Source organism: Bombus affinis, chromosome 11 (genome assembly GCF_024516045.1).
Source record: "Bombus affinis isolate iyBomAffi1 chromosome 11, iyBomAffi1.2, whole genome shotgun sequence".
Lineage (NCBI taxonomy): Eukaryota > Metazoa > Arthropoda > Insecta > Hymenoptera > Apidae > Bombus > Bombus affinis.
Window position 1 is genome coordinate 8495135 of NC_066354.1, and position 20315 is coordinate 8515449.

The following is a 20315-nucleotide window of genomic DNA, read 5'->3' on the forward strand; positions in this document are numbered from 1 at the left end:
AAAAAGATCTCGATCGTATCGATAAACGTAGCATCGACTCTTGCACAGCTTACCGATCGTCGCCAAATTTTCTCGTGATTCTTACTTCTCCTCGACGTTATTCTTCTACTGCTTTTTCCATACATATCTCGTCACAACTACGAAACGTCTTTGCAGTAGCACTCGTCATCGATCTTGTCAAAATGATCGAACGAGAAAGCGATTGGTTAAAGGGGGAAGACGACGGATAGAGAGGAAGAAGTTGACAGAGAAGGAATTAAGGTTCGAACGATCGAGCGAGACAAAGTCGATAGAATTAGAAGGATTAATCGATAGAGGACTGTGGGTAGGGGCAGGGGGCATAGTAATTTATATCAGGCTTGCACCTTAATAATGGCGTCTGCTCGATTTTGCACGACCAATCGATCATCGATAATTGGTTGCCGCTCGATCGACACCGCTCGTCTACCGACGATTAACTTTTTTATTTCTTCCGCGACCGCGTTTCTATTCGAGTTAAACGCTCGAACGGCTTTGCCTGCCGGCCTATTAACGAGAATCGAACTCAAGGCGCGCTTCCATTGTCCTCCCGTTGACGTTAAGGCCGGGGAGGATCGCTGGAAAGGTCGAGGGACTCGTAGTTCGTCGACGTCGCAGCTGCTCCAATAGTTGCACAGAAACTTGTAAGAAATTTTCAAAGAAAATGTTCTTTCTCTTTCTCTTTCCTTTCTAGAAAGTAATTTATAAAAGAAAAAAAGTGATACCTATAAGCTGGACAGATAAGGAGATTGTTTAAAGGTTGATACACGTTCGTATTACGCGCGTTGACGTTCGTTTGAGAACCACCGTTCGAACGTTCGACCAATTTTTATACTTCTCGATTAGGTTGACACGCGGTATCACGTATTTATCGCGTGTCAACATTTGATGGATACGGATCTATTTTTAATACGAAACGTATCTATGCAGGACGAAAACGAATATAGAGCGGATAGTTCACCTGGCCAGACGTACAGCTTTCTCACGATTCGGATATGCATATCTATATACAGGGTCATTCACAAGTAAGGCAAACTCGGCTCCAGGCGAACCATCAAATTATTGCCACGTTAAAGTACAATTTATGGCAGGTGATTTCGATGGTCAGCCAAAATTTTTGACGATCCTAACAAAATATTTTCTACAAATATCCGAATGGTCTGTCTAAAACAAGCAGCGGTTACGAAAGTAAAATGTCATTAAAATTAGAAGAGACATCGTTGAACGTTGATTTCTTAGAAACGTTTGACCTAGTTCTTTTCAATCGTACAGTAGCCACGTGTATCGAGAGAACGACGCGCGAACGAAGCTTACTTTTCGTCAAAGTTGTCTCGTAGGAAGGCGAATTGATTATCGATTTTCGTTTATCGAGCCTGGTCATGCGCGAATCTTCATTCGTCTTCCGTCAACGGACTTCCGGTCGAAACGTGCGTCACGTGGGCCCGATTGCTAGCTACGTTTGATTCGACGAAGCTCACCCGTGCCGTGAGATGTTCGCAAATACTCGACACATTCCAATGAGGACGCCGATTTCATTGAATCGGAGACAATGAACCGGCGCTTGATTTACCCTTCGATCTTCGAATTGAACGTCGCGTTGAGAAATTACGATCGCAGACGAAGATTGCAGCAGCGTTTATCACTCGGACAATTTTAACCGTTTTAAACGAGGAAACAAATATTCAATCCTGAAATTTCACTAGATATTTTAAGGTTACCGATAAAATAGTAAAAGTAAATATACCATCGTCGATTACGAAAGTGCTTAAAATACCTTCGAATCCACCACGCGATTCAAACTTTCCCAATCGAGTAAAAACAATAGTTGGAAACTTGGAAGAAAATACGTGTCCCAAGCACGTCGACCGCTCGTATGAAGAAGCGCGAATCCTCATCAAGGGCCCCATGCGACAGACAATGCTCGTTTCGACTTTGACAGTAAATCTTAAATTGTTTTTCTTAACCTTCCCCGTTCCTGATGGCGTTGAAACTCGGTCGACGCTGGAAAGGGGTCGCCATTGGCCCTCAATTCCCCGCGAAAACGTCCTAACTCGCGACATCAACGCTCCTCGCCCTTCGAAAAATTTCCACCCTATCCGCGCCACGTTGATCGGAGTAAATCCAACGATGATTTCATTATTGCCGCAATTCACGCTAGCTCTCATCGTCGAATCGACAGGAACCCTTCCCAAAGGATTTACGACTGTTTGTTTTTAGAATCGTTTGCATAGATGATAGTGAGTGTTACCGAATCATAGCTATCGAAAGTGTTGGAATATCGAAATATCATGTTCCTTCGTGGAACAGAAAAAGCGTTTCAAATCCTTGCGCGCTTCTTTTCGTTGTGGAAAGTGCGCGTTTGGCGATGATAGAAAACGAATCGTAGATCCATGAAAAGGGAAACTTAGCAGGCTGTGTACTTAATGCATAATTCATTGGCTGCTGCTTCAACTTCCATTGATTTGCCGAGGTGGCAGGGTCGCGACCGAATGAAACTGGGTTGCAAAGTCGCAGAATCGCCGAGAGCAACCGCGGCGATGATTCTCCTGTGGTCGCGTACCCGCCTCTCCGGAAACAAAAACGACCGACCGCGATATATCGTGGTACTCTGAGAACTGGCATTCGCGAAACATCTGCCATCGCTACGAATTTAATCTTCTCTGGCTGGGAAACGTAAACGAGAAACGCTCGGGACAGTTTAAGCCCCTGCTTTACTCTGTCTCTGTCTATTAACTTGCTCCTCCGATGTTTCCCTTTATTCTTCCTGCGTCGCAGCAAAACTTTCGAAGCTAAAGTTCTCGGTCGAACCTTTCAACGGAATTTCTTTTGTATCGAGAATTTACGTTTACGGCATATTCTGCAATGACACGGTTCGCGTATACCGCGTCGGAGACTTTGTACTTCCGCTCCATCTCACCTAAAGCTGCCATTCTTGCGTATCTGGCATACGCCCTTTGGTATCGTTCGATATTCCAGATATTTGAAGATCGCTTTCGTTCCAGGACATTTACAAAATACATATTATATTGCATTGTATTCTCGGTCGTGGTTTTCTTTCTATACCTGTAACACTTTTCTTGCTTTCCTATAACGTCATTTGTTGTTCGTTTTATTGGTGGAATATTTCTCAAGGTCGTTGCGTTGTTATTTTCACAATTGAAATCCCTTGTGAATATCCCAAAGCTGTGTGCTTTCATCGCTGAAATTTCTTTCTGCCGTTCTAGTGCCGTTGGAATTTTTCCACGCCCTTGCATCTCTTTCTTTCTTTCTTTCTTCCTTATTACTGGAATTTCATTTTTAATGCTCTTTCCCTGCTTTTGCTTTTTATCGCCGGAATTCCTCCATTTTCTTGGACGATTGGCGTCCCTCGTTACTACGAAGTATCTGGCTATGACCGCTTCTCCAAATTGCGGAACACCCAGCTTCGTCGATTATAGTGTACCATGAAAAAGTATGGTCGAAGGGAAGTATCGTGTGTCGAGTGATAAATTACTTCGCAGCACCGGGATCCACGGTGGACACGAAAGTAGCTAGAACTATCAGGAGCACGCCACACACGTCCTCGGCGATCAGTCAGTCGACAGAAATGATTCTCGAGGAAGTGACCGCTGGTTGACCAGAAGATGGATCCATACATGGCAGGTACTTGACTAAATAATAGCTAGAGGCGTATAGAATAGGTTTGGACATCTCGATACTTGTTGCAATCGAAGACAACCGAGTCAATTAGAATTCTAACGAAAAGTGCCGTTTCTAGCCGAGTTGTCACAGAACTCGAACGTCGTCGCGATCAACGTGAATCGCAGAAAGAAGAGGATTTGCCGAAGGAGATTTCGTATAATCTGTTCTACCATAGATCATTTTATATCGTTCGAGTAGAATAAGATGGCAGAGCATCAGGACGCTACCTGCAAAGGTGATCGAAAAATTTAGAAAGAATCCACAAGTCCAGCTGTGGCTACTCGTTTACAGATAGAATTATCGCGAGTCAAACGGATTTAAATCGTAACTCGTCGAATCATAGGGTTCGTGGTTAGATGCTCGTAGAGATCGGTAAACCTGCGTTCATTCAGGAACATATTAATGTTTGAAGTTATTAGACACTGTCTGCTGGTACGAAATACCTGTTACACGCTGTCATTTGATCATAGCGTGGTGCGCTTTGTGAGGCAAACAACGCAGATGAAAATTGATGTTGAAATGAAATGGAAAAAAATTCTTCTACGAGTTACAAGAAGCGATATTATCATTTAAATTTATATTTCAAATTTGCTCTCAGATTTAAATGTAAATTTCTCTGTAGTCTACGTTTCCTATATTCTGCCAATTCCATTTCATCGACTTTCCATCTCATTTTCTCGTCGAGTATTCACTCATTTTCCACCTATGTTCCAACCGCGGCTAAAGTATTCCCCAAGGTCGTTTCGCTCAGCTAATCAGAGCATTCTTCCGAGGCACGAGAGCGTAGAGTGCAGAGACAATCGCGAAACGCGGCGTCTTTAAGAGCGCGTCGTGCACCACCCTTGTTCTCCGCACCCTTTTGATTCCTGCGAGAACAGTAAGGCTAACGAGTAGCGCTCTTGAGGCCGAGCTAACTCGTTATCCCTTCAACGTGACAACTTTTGGTGACAGAGGCGACACGATATGAATGAGAATAAAAAGATCTCGGCGAAGAGGATTCTTTTTGAGCAACGAGACGTGAAACGAGAACGTTGCGTTTTCTTTCGGACGAACTTTTAATTTACGATTATCGAGGATCGAGGAAAGGAGAATTTTGCAAATTTTCCCAACAAAGCGATCAAGCCTGCGGAATTTCGGCATTTTTTAATTTACCAACATGCTTCGAATTCAAATCTCAGCTTGTAAATTATACTTATGAAGCTCCGGCTGGCCGAAGATCACTGAAATATCTATTGGGTTGGCAACTAAGTGATTACGGATTTTGTCAATACCACGTAATGACAAAATCCGTAATCACTTAGTTTCCAGCCCAATAGCATCACGCGATACATGAAAGTGAAATTATAGCGACGCTTATAATAGCTGAGGATCCAACAGATCAAGCTATAAATTACTAAACGCGTACCAATCGCGAAAACGCAGTTTAAGAGTAAAGATTCAGAGGTTGACAGATTTAGAGGTAACAATCAAAGTATTTTCTAAATTTTTCTAAGACGAACCATGGTTTATCATAGACAAAATTACGCGCACAAAGCGAACCCGAGAAGAAAGAAAAATGGAAATAAAAAAAGAAAAAGAGCAGGTGCGACCGACAAAGATCTGTACGTAGCTCTATCGATCGACGGTCGTCAATTAGACGCGCAATGGAAAATTGGTTAAGAATAGCCCGACAATGGAGGAGAATAGCACGAGGACGCGGGAAATGTGGAAACGGGAAAGCAAATGCGCGGAGAAAGATGGAGGAAAAAGGAGGTGAACAAAGAGAAAGTCGACGCTCGAAGAGCTCGTCCGCGCGAAGAAAAGCTGCACGCTTATAAATAGCTCATTAACAGAAAAGCGAGCTATTACCGCACCGAGCCGGTATCACGATTACGCACACGTCGTTGTAAAAACGGTTCGTCGTGCTTTGAAGGATAGATGATTCACCGGAAGAGTACAATGGAGAAGAACAACAATGGAAATTTTTAGAGAGCAATTTAAAAAATTCACCGCGTTCTTTTCCCGAGATCGACCGGATAAATCGGATACGCGAAGAGAAATTGAAGCAACAATTATCGGAAAATGTATTTCAATGGAAAGGACCGTATCTAGCTTCGACGAAAGCGAAATCCCACGTGAATCTTTTATCGTTCTTTTTAATAAACTTCTTTCTAAGTATTCTGTTGTTTGCTATTTCCGTGGTTCTTACTTTATCATCTTTTTATTAACCTCTTTCCTTTAACTTTTATCTTTATCCTTCTCCTTAATCTGTTTAATCTCTTTTTGCGTATTTATATAAACGTGACAGATCTATAGATGGAATAAATAAAAATCCTTCAATTTATCTTCATAAACAGCGTTTCTCCTCGTTAGAAATTCTTGTCACCGTTAGCATCTTCGATAGCCACTTCGCACGATATGCCCTTCGATCGAAGGCTTTTTACGACACTCTTGAAAATTCGCTCTCGATCGAGAAAAGGTTCTGCCAGTGTCGTGGATCGAGAAAAAAATATTCCGAAGCGTCGAACGAACTTCCGGTTCAACGATCCCCGTTAATCGGTTATTATTGAAAAAAAATCCGGCTGACCCCGGGAAACTCTGTCCATGAATCTGTTTGGCGGAAAGTTGGAGAGACAAGGGGTGGAAAGTGTCGCTAAAGTGCACTCCAGCCAAGACTCGCGACTATAACGTAGCAAAACGAGGAAAAAATTGGATTCGAAAGGAGATGCTGGAGATTGCCTTCTAGATTTCTTTGCCTGTTCTCTTTTTTCCTCCTCTTCTCACCCTCTTCTCGTATTTTCCCTTATTCGCCTCGCGGTTGATCGAAATTTCCGCTTGATTCGCAAGCATTTTCCTCGTACGCGCCATCCTCCACCGAAATTACTCCGATCTCGAGACTGAGTTTTCGACGAACAAGCGTACATTCTACGAAATCACTTGAAATTTCGCTTGGCGGCAGATATTTTCCGAGTACCATTGCACGTAGGTTGTTACAGATTCTACCAAGTTTCAAAGATTCGGCTATGTTTTCTATAGTTTCGTATCGGACACTGGCTTTTAGAAAGAAGCGTTGTAATGGCGTGACATCGGGTTTCAAGCGCAAATAATTCGTCGTTACTTGGAACCACGAGATCGAGCAAACCAGTGGCGGACAACGTGCGTTCGGGGGAAATTAATTAGCCCGAAAATTAGTTCTAGAGCCATTGGATACAATGAGCCAAGCGCAACGAGGCCGCCATAAATTACTCGAGCGCGTGCTAAAGAGAAGCAACTTCGGCTCCTATAAACTATGCAACGTCATCAAACGCGTGTAAACAGGATTTACTAAAATTCCAACGCGAATCTATGCTCTTACGATTAACTATACAATTCAATGAACCACCTTATCTCGCGTAACGTCGCCATTCTACGCAGGCATTACGCTATCGTTGGAATATACCTGCAGAATACAAGGAGAATCGAGGTATCTGGAAAATATCCGACGAGCGAAAAATACTGGAATATTTCACGATTGCCGTATATTGGAACCTGATTGGTTCAATTTGTCAATTTGTTGGCCCGACGAGACCGAAATAACCAATTCCTTGCAACCTGGTCAATGCTGTCCCGGATATTGCCGTGATAATGGAACCGATCTTCGCCGAATTCTCATGGAGAACTTAGAACCTTGAACTACTTTTACCTCGAAGCAACTTATACGCGGTGAAACGTCTGCAAACTGTTCTCCAATCGTACGGCCCTGAATTGATTTCTAGTCACCTATTCGTTAATATAACGATTACGATAATGTTTTATTCGGACGCAATTAATCACTGAAGCGATATTACTAAGGTGACGAAGCGTTTACCGTTTATACTTTTTCATCGAATACGAATGATTTATCGAGAAAGTTTCTCGAGGGAAGAACGCGACGTGGGAATACCATTTACGGTAGGGAAAAATTGTTTTTCATGTTCAGAGAATCGATTCATAAATTCGTACGAATGGTACATGGTTTATTGCGTATAGTTCTTGAAACTAAATGATAAATGAACAACGATTTCGCGATCGTTTCCATACCTTCACAGCCAATTTCCTCAGGGTAAAAATAAAAAAAACGGTACAACTATCGAAAACGAATGATTACATTGGCACGGAAGGACCAGATAAATCGATAGATTGCAAAGAAGGAAACACGAAGTACGAGACGATAAAATCGTACAGTCTATTTACGAATCGTCGATATCCTGCAAGGATGTTCGTTCGCAACCGTTTCCGGACAGATCGAGAGATCGAAGAGGCCGTTTTAAAGGGTATATCGAGCTAATTCGTGGCCTCGTGCTGGCACAAGGTCAGGAAAATCAATAGAACACAAACAACGGTGTAACGATGCCGCGGTCTGATAGCGGCCGTGGCATGGCGGCACGACATTCCATTTTGCGGCTTATCGCGTGCGTTCCGTAAGGTCAGTGACAAAACGAGCCGTGTACCTGTTACCACGATGCAAAGCTTTTTCCTTGAGATTCGCATAAATCGTCCACTCCCATCCCGTCAGTCGTCCACTTTTACGAGACGTACTTTGGAGAAATAACACGTTGTTGCAAGAAAACGAATATCAAGCAGAGAATACCAGGATGTCAAGGGGAACGAAAGCTTTTCGTACAAGTAGAAGACGAGATGTCACGCGAACCGATTTTCATGGACCCAATTTATTTGCGTATCCTTCCGTTGCATCGCTTCGCGTTACACGTAAGATATTTCGTGACTATGTGTTATTTCTTCTTTCTTCATATTCTTTGTTTTCTCTACGGTAAATAGTCGTTGTTCTGTCTCATTTATTTCATCGCGGAAGGAACAGCGGCGCGATAGAGCCTGTTTTACGAGACTCGTTCTTCTCTCGATCCGAACAATATTTTTCCCTCTTTGTGAAAGCAATCTCGATGCAACGATTCGTAAGAGAAATAGATACTTTAATGTGGATGAATCGTGCGAGATATTCTTTACACCGTTTCATACCGTTTTGCGTACGAACCACGTACACACTGAGATTCGCGTAAAATTTGATCGATACAACCTACGTCATCCACGTATCTGTCATAATCGGAACAGTATTAAACTTCTACGTGTATTGTCTCGTAATGTGACCAATTTCAGTACATAGGTATTACCGGATAGGGAACAAGCGTATCAGAGACAAATACAGTGGGAGCCAAGGTGTCGAATAAATAAATTCGGATCGCGATATATTGGATTGGCAACTAAGTGATTGCGGATTTTGTCATTAGGTGGTATTGACAGAATCCGCAATCACTTAGTTGCCAACCCAATATTACGTTCCTGGATGCGAAAGGATGGAAGTGATTACGTAGCAATTTCGACAGACGACGTAGAAATTTGTTTACATGGGACGAGTGGCAAATTAATAGCGAGATAACCGTGGTATTCTGCGAGTCTCTATTTTATTTCGTTAACTAATTTCTCCGGAAATATTCGTCGATGCGTTGAACACCTCGATGAAATATCAAGTGAATAATACAAAGCGAACGTTAATTGTCACTTGAGAAACTGTTTCAATTTGCAAGATCTCTAAAACCTCTAGATCTTCTTAGTTTACTTACAAGTCACTGTATGAAGTTCTTCGTGCGACTGTCGAAGATTAATTAGCTTTCCTCTGCCTTTGTATATTTACTTAATGCAGAAACGCGATAACCACGAACTTGTAAACGAGCGAAAAATGCGACGAGACGATTCTACGAACGAGCGAATGAATAATTCCTCGAGACAGTTTAATAAATTTTAGATCAGCTAAAGACCGACAGACGAGTCTGTTAGAGCAATGACAGCGCAACTTGATCGATGACGTTTCTTATCGTTGGCTGTTTAAAGGTTAATGCGAGAGAAGTAATAGATCGGTCACGCGACGATTAGCTCGTGAAACAAACAGTACGAGAAACTGTCTCTTATGATTAATATACCTTTATATCTGAAGCTCAACTTTTCCAGTACTTGTTTGAAAAGTTGAATATTTCAGTCTCTCGAAGATAGTCCAATTCCACTTGCAAATGTCTCCGAACCAATTGTCCACGAACGGTCACGGTCATCTCGTTATATTTCTCGGGACGAGTTCGTCTCCGCTCACTTTCACGGAATTTAATTTCGTCGTTTTATCCCGATGACAACAGGCCGTTTCGATGACAGCGTAAAACGGCTGCGAAAGTGTTCTCGCACAGCGGAATCGCGACAACTCTGCCGTGAAATTCCGACCATTTGCCAAATACTTGCAGCATTCCTGATCTCCTCGACAGACTGCTGCCAGCGGATGTCAAGGAGCTCGTTTAAAGACGGATTGCCATAGAAATCGCTAGTTCCTTTGAAACTTTCAAAGCTGCTAGGTAATTCTTCCTTTTCCCTTCTCGCGGAGAAAGTCTTTGCGGAACAATTTAGTACTATCGTCCTTCTTTGGCGCGACGTTTCAAGGAATTATTGGAAAAGAAGAATTTCTTCAGTCAGATCGCCATTTCAGTGTCAATAACTATTGCTTCATATTCTACCTGGAACGAATCTCCAAGAAATCTCTAGTTTCGTTCATCGTCGAACGAAACTCGATTCGTTTTACATTGCCTCGTAATAGTCTAATACATCATACTGGCCGTTTATTGGATCGCAAATGTCCACGCACACGGCGTTAGGTTTCGACTGCTCCACGTTATATAATTGGTAGGATCGCATTCGCGGTTCACCGTCGATCGCAGCTGGCCGCCGTAACTGTGATTAATTAATTCGAGCCTCGCTCGTCAATGTTTATTACCTCGTTTCCTGCCATACTCTCTCGTGCTGGATTTCTACGAGACCGGTATCAAAGCGACCGCCGATCAAATTGAATTCTCTGTTTGATCTTTCCAACTCTGGGCTACCTGTGCCACGTTTCCGTGAACGCGTCTCGTAGGTAATTACAGGTCGCAAGCTGAATCTAATCAATTTGCCAACTGTTCAGGTTGTTATTTAAAATGGCACACGGGGTTTCAAGGGGGCATTAACGCGGACGACAAAGGATCTTCGCCCGATTAAATATAGAAAATACAGGGGAGGAGTTGTACGGCTTGTAATGTAATAATTGCCCGGAGTCAGAAATTCAATTAAAATTGGCTCTTTGTTGAGATTATTAATGTTTCCAGCGTTTTGATAGTGATTTAACCCGCGTGACGTTCTGTGATTTTAGCGAATGAAACGCCAGAACGTTGAAAATGAACTAATTGGTTTAAAAGACCGATTGGTTTATTCGCTCGCGTTACGGTGAAAATCGAATTAGGGTATTATGGAAATTTCTTTGGAAAAATATTACCAACTGAAACGGAGATAATATAAATAGAAGGTATTTGTAATGTCCATTAGTGGCGTTGTATAATGCTTTCTTCGACTGTAATTAAGCTATTAATAAACTACGAGTTATATAAATCGCGTTATATATTGTAATAGAATTTGACAAACGTGCAGAACGTAAATATTCTGACGGCCGAATCGAATATCGATGCGTTTCAAGCTGTTTCGAGGGCCGATATAATCACGACACAGGAATCATTCGCTCGCTACGTCAGCTGCAACTATCGATTACAGTTGAATTTAATTAATTTGCCAGCCACTTATCGCGACATCGACGAAATACACGTGCGATGTCGATCGTTTATGACTGTTCATTAATCTAGCGCGCCACGTTGACCACCGTGGAACACGTTTTGTCCCTAAAAACTTGGCTGGTCAGCTTTTAAAAAACGACGTTCGCATTGCGACTTAAGTATCAAAATATTGCCTCCGTTGTTACCTCAAATAGTAATCGATCTTAAGCAAATCGTAGTCTATTCTCGATTCCTGTGCTCTTTAAAATCAAAATTTGACGAATTACTTTCCAACCTTTCACGTTTATCAGAATTTTTCATATTGTTGAGGTTGACTGATAGAAAAACGAGTGGATGAATTTGTAATAGAAAAATATATTTAAATAGATAAAGGTATATAAGTATAAGTTTATGCTGATCCAGATCCTTACTCTCTTACCAGGTATGTAAAAATGAAACCGGAATTTTTGTATAAAAAATACACGTTTATTGTATGAAAATGATTAAAAATTGTCTGGCAATTGATGGATGCCGCGCAGTTTAGTGATAACAATATTAACAGCTAGGGCCAATAGGCAAATTCCGGTTTCATACTTACAGACCTGATGGTGTTACAATACAATAGAATCGATAGGGAGCACGTTCATATATTAACAGCAAAAGGACATTATCAAAAAAGTTAACCTTATAGCTGTAGCTAAAAGCTACATGGAACATAAATAAAAATCCATTTATTAGTTTCTTTGTTCCTAGACCTCGTAACCCAAAATATAATTTATATTCAAGGGCACAATAATATGAACCTCTCCTTATTTAGAATATTTTTGTTTCACCAAATTCTATTCTCTGCGTAATAGCAGTCTTCAGGTTGCGGATATACATAAATAAAGATGTAGAGTCTTTCTTGAAGTAATTATTTCAACACAAATAAAGCCTAATATAATATAAAGCAACGAATTAATTAATTAATAAAGAATTCCTATTTTAATTATTCCCATTCGCGAATCCCCGTGTAAATAACTTTCCATACAATTGCCAGTCGTCGACGTTTACGTTTGGCGAAATGCAACCAACGATCCAACGGGATGTAGATTCGCGTTTGCAGGAGGTGAAGCTGCCTCGACGGCGCGGCGGAATGCGCAACGTCTCGTGGACTTGTTAGGCTAATGGAGGACTGAAAATTCAAAGGCAAATACCTGCGCGGGAATTTACGTCCAGCAAAGGCGATTAAGTAAATCGAATTTCGAATTGAATCGCCGTGACGAATCGATTGTACCAAATTATTCCCGATTGTTCGTCCATGCTCGATATCATATTCCATGTAAATTGGTTCCGGTAAATAATATCATCCTTCGTTTTCATAATTAGGCAATTAAAATATATTATCGTACTACTCTGTCTAAAATGGAATATCGACGATCAATGAATTCAAATTTGAAAGCGCTTTCTTAATAGAATCTTGAGATTCTTGCGAGTGAAATGAAAATAAGAGGAAGAGAGGGAGAGAGAGAGAGAGAGAGAGAGAGACAAGAAGAAAAGGCAAACAGAATGAAGGGAGAAATGAAGGCGGGGAAAGGGGAAAGTTTCAGTCGTTAACGAACGACCCACTCAGAATCGGGTATATTTCAGCGAACCGCTTCGAAAAGGCTGCCGGTGACACTTGAAATCTCGGCCTCATTATATCGCGGTTTCACAAACGTCACTTCACCAACGTGCCTCGTTGGCTCAGTCTAAAAACTAGGTTGTCGTAAGCCACAGACCAGTCACGGGGGTGCAAAACAGCGAAATGACGAATACCCGCGCGGGCAACAGCTTACGTATTTTTATTTGTTCACGAATGATATTCTATTCGTACATTTAAGCTATTAAAATCAATTTTACATACTGGAAGAAAAATAAGGCTGTATCATTAACTGTACCGTTAATATATTTTTATAGATACAGCGTAAAATAGACGTGGAATTTAATATCGGATGAGAATGTTTCAATTTTTAAATCTTCTAGAAGACTTAATAACATTTAAGAATAGTATCAGTCGAAGCATTCGACACAACAAGCTACAAAGTCGGAACTTGCGTTTGATATTAAAAGCTTCCCTTGGCATACACCATCGACGTCACTTTACGCGTGGCTTTGTTCCGGTTGCGGAAAAAGTGGGTTACGAACATAACAGAAAAATTGTCCGCAGGGATACGGACAGGGGTTGAAAATATGAGAAACACGGAACGAAAGAGGGACAACGGATCGTAGTTCCCTCGTGTCATATTCTCGTTGTTCCCTCGTCGGTCGTTTACAGGATATTCCTACATTTTGCCGTCTAAACGAGTCGAATTAATAGTCCAGTGACCAGAAATCCTGCAGCGTCGGTCATTACGGTCTCTGTCTTTACAGAGGTTTAACGTTCCAGCGTGGAATTTGATGTTTACATCTCGCGAATCTCCACTCGATCGACTGCGTAGTCAGTGGGAAAAAAAGAGGGTGCAAACGAATCGAGGATCGAAGACTGGAGTGCCGGACTCGAATGTTTTCGCCATCGAGTTGTAAATATCTCATATTTTTGCTTTCACAGACAGAATAATACTTTTATTATATTAGAATTATCTTCAAAACCTGTATACTCTCATTGCCCTTGATTTTAACATATTCTCTATTGTACGATAAACTTTCGGAGTAAACGTAAAGGGAACGAATAGAAGGTGGAATCGAGACAAGAATAGAAGGAAATCGCTGTGCGGGAAATCAGCAACTGACGGGTGTATTGCCAGCTGCGGCACGTTACGCGGCGAATGTCAGAGATTAACTGTCCCGCAACTGTAACATCTATTGTTCCGGCGTGCATTCGAAACGAGAAGTCGAACAACACGGAACAGCGGCGTATGCGACATCGGAGAACGAGGGGGTTTGAGATTACCAATAAGGTACGACCGGTTTCGGTCGAGAAACGCGCAACACGTGGCACCGAGCATCGTCGAAACGAAATCCGACGACAATCGCGGCTCGTTTAAGCATTAATGCCACCCTCGACATCCGCGGCTCAAAGAAATCACGATGTCTTTGTCCCTGATCATCGTTTAAACTGAAACACTGGAATAAAGTGGTGTTTTGGCGAGCAATTCGCTCTTCGATTATCGGCTGTTTGATGAAGATGTTCCAATATTGGAATATTTCGAAACAGGGGAATGAGATCGGAGAACATCGACGTTAAGGAAGTTTCAGAAGTTTAAGAGACAGTTGAGCGGTCGAACGTGAAATGAAATTTTTAATGGGGATAATTTCCTCGAGAAAAGAGGGGATTAATAAGAAGTTCGTGTCGATGGAAGGACTACGATAAAGGAATTAACACTGTAGCAAATAAGCTACCGACTTTACTTGCCAGTCTATGTACACCGGCAGTAATTTAGAAGGTCTTCTCTATTTTCTTCTCTCAAGTTTCCTTCTTTTTTTACGTTTCTTCCTAGATAACTTTAGTTTCCTGTTCCCTGGTTTCTACTTTTATCTGCTATTGTCCTTGCCTCGAACACCCTACCGATTTTGCAAGAGCCCATGGGCGCGTAATTCAAATTTTCCTGGCCATTTCCTCCGTCGTGACGAAAAGCAGCACGATCACTCCATTACTTCCGCCAAGTTCCGTATCTCATCGATTCGTCCTTCGAATGAAACTTCGCTATAGCTCGTAAAAGGTGTTCGTCTATCGGTCATTAATGTGGTTGGCGAAGCTTTAAAGATTAACGATCGACCGATTTAACTTAGCTCGGGTTACTTACGGCCGGGAAAACGTATCTCTCTTCTACTGGATGGTTTAAAATACGCCGTTTTCTACGCTCTCTAGATATCAGCTGGCGTGTAAATCACCAGGACACTCGAGAAACCGCTTCGTACGAAACGATATCGTTTAAAGGAAAACGAAATTTGAGCGCTCCACATACAATACGTTTAATCTCGATTGCCTTCTAGTGACGTGTAATTTCAAATATTTCATTTCTTTCCATCTACTTTTCCTTCTTCTCGATGTTCGGATATTGGAATCTGTGGGTGAAAGTCCTAAAGCTTAAAAGAGTCGTCGTTGCTATCTTTATTTCTTAAAACCGATAGCATACCAGATAGAAGCATATCTTTCAGAAAAGATATAACCCACTTCCTCAAACTTTAAGCTACCATTTCCGAGAACTCCAAGAGTCATAAATGTCAGGAAGAAACCTCGTTAACTAACCAGAACCTACCATATTCACGAAACTGCTTAAACATTCGCGAGCTTTATCATTTTCCCAAGTTTTCCACGGACCTCGTAATTTTAAATCTCGTAGTCTAAATCCTGGGCAAACTTGGAATCCGTGAATCGAACGTCAGGATATACGACGATTTGGCGTATCGATTATCTCGTGTCAACCCTTCTTACACCGACTTTCTGTCACTGGTCGAGGCAAAAACATCGTTTCACCGCGTCTATTCTCTCTCTGTTGGAGGTTTCTAGGAAAACGCGACGCGTTTTCGCTTCAAGACGAGTTTCACGAGCTACCGTTATTATCATGGACACGTTGGGCGCAAGTAATCCAAGGAGGATTTCTGTAAAAGCAGCTCACCATTGTTCCTGGCCGTACAATGGCAGAAACAATGCGCGAGATTATCGAGAAGAGGATAATCCCGAATTTCATTAGCGCCCAGTGGAAATCCTCGTTAAATTTACGTTTTTATCCGATGACGAACGCGAACGTTCGAGTGTGCAAGTTGACAGAAACAAAAGGAGAAAATAGGTTCGTAAACGTTTCTATTCGACGGAGCTAAGGGATGCTTCAAGCAATTTCACTGTATACGAATTTTTATACGAAAACACCCACACAACCGTAACAGAGGATAAATCTTCGAAAACCAATCCGTTAAGCTTATCGGTAGAGGATTGGTCGGTTGGCTTGTAGCGTTTTCATACAGGCGAACTGGCAGCTTTACCCGGGGAACCTCCAACGCGAGAAATCGTAAAGGAGATGCTTTCACGGTGGAAATTTACGAGTAACAGAACGACGTTAACTTCGCCGTGGAACGTATCGGCGAGAGATGTTGCGCTTGCCAGTAGAATAAGCGATTAATTATCGGACCTAGAATTGTTACGTTGAGTAAGAAAATCGTGGTCAGACTGAAAATTTCTTTCGATCAGAGTAAATGAAATATAAAACTCACGTCGCGATTGTAAGGTAAAAATGAAGAAACAGCGCCTCTGTTCGCACACGTCGGTAGCGCGAGACACAAATGTTTGATCGAAAACGAAGACGAATTTTAAAAAGGCGGTAGGAAAATGTAGAATGAACGAGACTCTCGATATAAAAATGGAACAGTATGGTTTTCTTCGTTACTCGTGAATAGGCGAGAGTTTTTTGGCGCCGCGCTGGCACGAGTGGCTCGCGTCGACGCGCTCACGACAGAAAATTCCGCGGAAAACGCTGATTCCCATGCCAGCTACACGTTGCAACTTCTCGTTTTCAAAGCAACGCTTTAGATAGAAAAGCACGATATTCCGAGCAAACGCGAACTTTCGCGAAATAAACGTCACGAATTGGCAGCCACGCGGAGAGGGAACTTCTAAAATTCGTGTATCGTTTCTGTTATCGGTTAAAATAACCATACCGTTTGCGTTCGCACGGTCATCCTACATATCGAAAAAGAACAAAAGTGCTCGGAACGATCTTGAAATTAAAAATTCCAACAATTTGATAATCCAACAAAAATTCATCGAAATAAAATATCTAAATTTCTCGGTGGTGTCATTTTATTACACACCCAAACCAAAAATAAAAGGAAAGATCGTAACAAAAGACAGGCGCAAAGTCGCAGAAACTTCGGTGACGCGGATCTAGGCCGATCGATCGGTCGATAACGATCGGCCTAATATCATTTCCTCTGTTGGAAGAGCGGAACATCCGCCAGGGGACAATGGGACGTCGGTCCGTAGCCCCGATCGCACAATCGAGCCGGCGACAATGAGAAAAAGACTAAACGCGGTACTTGCCTTCGACGAGCTGCTCCTTCTTCACCAAGATCAGAGGAATAGCTCCGGAGTTGCTCATAGTCCCCTACTCCGATTCGCTTATCGAGTCCTCTTCCGTTCACCGGTTCCTCGCTTTTCACCCGCGCGACACCAACCTCGATAACATCCAACCCCGCACTTGTGCCGATTTATCGCCACGACAGTTGCTATTCTCGCGCTCGATGCTGTAACACCGTGTCCACGCGACGACTCGCCGATCCTCTCCGCTCCTTCTTTCACGATGGCTTCTCCACGATCGACTGATACAAACGTCGAACCGAGAATTAATTACGAAATTGTTTGGTCATCGCGACGATAACAGGCTCGATATATGATTAGATAAATTACCTGTTTGTCACTTTGTCCGTAGAGATCAATGGCTTTTCTTTGTTGACTGATCACGCGATCGTTGGTGGAGGCTCGACGGTATTATCTGAAAAAGTTTCGCTGGCCCATCGTGTGTTTCCTACGCGGTTCTATGTATTCTGTTCGAAACTCTCTTCGGATAAAATCGAGGGCACGAAGCGTAAATGCAAAGAAAAACTTTGTTTGTTGTTCGTGTGTTTCACGATGGTCGTTCGATCGAGCTTTGCTTCTTCGGGATACAGTGCCGCAACAACGACTCCAATAAAAGCGTCATGGGTTTCGCAGAGGCGGAAGATCCCCGTACGAATCTTTTCGATGTACACAGGAATGCAACGCGAACAACACGAATCAGCGAGACACACACCAACTACGATTCTTTCTTCTAATCGTCGATCGTTGATAATCGTATTCGCGAAAGAAATCCAGCGAAACGATCAAACAGAGGGTAGCATAGAGCAGCAGGGATTCGAACAATGAAAACTTCTGCTTTTATATTCCCTGGGAATTGTTCGATCGACCTGTCCAAGGGTGAGACACGGAAGGGGCGTTCCCAAGCAAGCTGAATGGATTTCCGGCCGTTTTCGAGAACGCTTGGGGACGCTCATCGATCTTCATTTAGACCGACTTTGAGGAAAAATTGAACAGTGGCCACGGTATAACGAAGCAACCGGGTCAATCGGGTCAACCGGCCGCTTCCGGTATCATGGATATTTTCGATTCTCGTATTACCATCGTTTCGACCAACTTTTAATTTATGCGCACCAGGTTTCGATGAAAACTATCCACTTAGGGTAAACGGACGTCCAGTTCACATGGACGGAATTGAAACAGACTTTCGGAAGTTCGACCGAACGATAGATTCGTTCGATTTTATTTCAACGAGTCCGGGAATTTTTTTAGATAAACGGAACCGAGTTTGAGTTCGGTACAAGCGGAGAATTAATAATGAAAACGGGATGATACACGGAACACGTGTTCCCGATGAAAAATTAATCCCCGGTACGAGGTACAAGGAAACTGTGTCATTCGGTTGATTCGATGACACCCGGGTGTGATCGATTACGCGATATAATTTTGGTCCCTGTGGATATAGTTGAAGCAAAGCAGAAAAGTAGGGCGGAAAATAAAATTGCAACGCATCGAATACAACGTACGGAGAAAGAATAAGATTTGCAACAAAAATTCAAATATTTTTATGTTCGATATATTTTTATGTTATGTTGTATTCGATAATATTTTGGCGGAAAAATCAGTCTGTAGAACGGGTGACATTGATACGATACGGCGGAAAGGGTCAACTTTAGCTGGTTATTTCATCAACGCGTCACTGATCGATCACGCGTTACGTTGATCCCACCCTGTTTGTGTCATATTGTATCGACGTGTAAAACTTGGATGTGCATACACCACAGCCAACGTTTATAACGTGCAACTTCTGTACGGTAATCTATTTGCTCCGAAACGAACGAACTCGCTGAATTGCTTTTCCTTTTTCACTGGTCGAGCTCGGATAAATTTCATTCTGTGTATCGTTCCAATTTCGCCTTTCAATCAGGACTCGAGAAATATTATAAACTATCGAGGAAGAAAAGTTGGCGAAAAAACTATCTACGATCTACGCCATATCGAAGAAAAGCTTAAGGAACTTAGAACTGTGATACAATAACTTTTAACAATATAAACGAACGGAGCGATATTGTTTCTGCTGCAACCATCTGCAGTATCAATTTCATACACGTTACACGATTTTATCGGGCAAAACGATATTTCGCCTGTGAGGCTTTACACATACAATACCTATATCGAGCGCAGATACTTTTCCAAACAACGTAGACAGCCTGTCGCGTGCTACTCGCCGTTTCCGTCAATGGACTAAATCTACCAGAGGAGAAAGGAAGTCGGTATTTTTCTTTTCATACGAATTATAACTTCTTCGCGACCAACACATAATAACGATTTATTTGTTATTATAAAAGAGAAAGTACACTCTAATACAATAATAGGGAAATTTAACGAACACTTGTTGAACATAATTCGATGAAAATATCGGCCAGACTATCTGGAATCGTGCCTGCGCCTATTCGACCTGGAAAAGCCAGATTCGATTAATTTTAACGACAACGATATGCGTTGTTCGCGACGATCTCGTGCGTTGTATTCGTGCCTGCTTTATTAACGAGAACCGCGAACAAAGTGGAGCAATTAAACCAGCGAACGAACCTCAAACGAGCAAAATGTTTTTAGAATATTACAAGGGAACAAAGGGCGCCGTATCGAGCAACAAGTAATCGCATCGTATCTTCCTAACCAATTACACGTCGCTCGGATTAGATCGCGCTGACGTAAAATTCGGTTGAAAATTGTGAGAAGCGAACAAACAAACAGGAGTGTGTTATAGGAAAGAGATAAATCATCGATCGATCCGAGGCAAAGGATCTAACGTTCCGAGCAAGATTATATCTCCGTATTCCTTCCACCCGGCACGTATTTATATGCACGTCGAAAAGATGAAGTAAATCCTGAACGAGGAAGCTCGTGAAATTTTCATCGGGTCTCGTCTTCGACGCTCCTCGAACTCATCGATTCGTAACGTATAACATCTCCAACTTGCCATAAAAAAGACAAGGAGAGATGTTTCCTCGGAAAGCAACGAGGAGAGAAAA

The 20315-nt window shown here is 42.3% G+C and overlaps 1 protein-coding gene across 7 annotated transcripts in view; it reads right to left on the bottom strand.

The window, feature by feature from the left end:
• LOC126921844 (solute carrier family 12 member 4) overlaps positions 1-20315 on the bottom strand; it is a 99505-nt gene that overhangs the window by 48060 nt on the left and 31130 nt on the right. For 2 of the 7 annotated variants that reach the window (XM_050733775.1, XM_050733772.1), the window contains exons 2-3: positions 17635-17719; positions 17269-17546 (exon numbers count right to left, since the gene is read on the bottom strand). The exons of 3 other annotated variants lie outside the window; for them this stretch is intronic. In XM_050733775.1, coding sequence (XP_050589732.1) covers positions 17269-17326 — 58 coding nt within the window. In that variant the 5' untranslated portion in view covers positions 17327-17546; positions 17635-17719. Of the gene's footprint in view, positions 1-17268; positions 17547-17634; positions 20281-20315 lie in introns of those variants that run through there. 2 more of the 7 variants (XM_050733774.1, XM_050733773.1) reach the window with 2 other exon arrangements.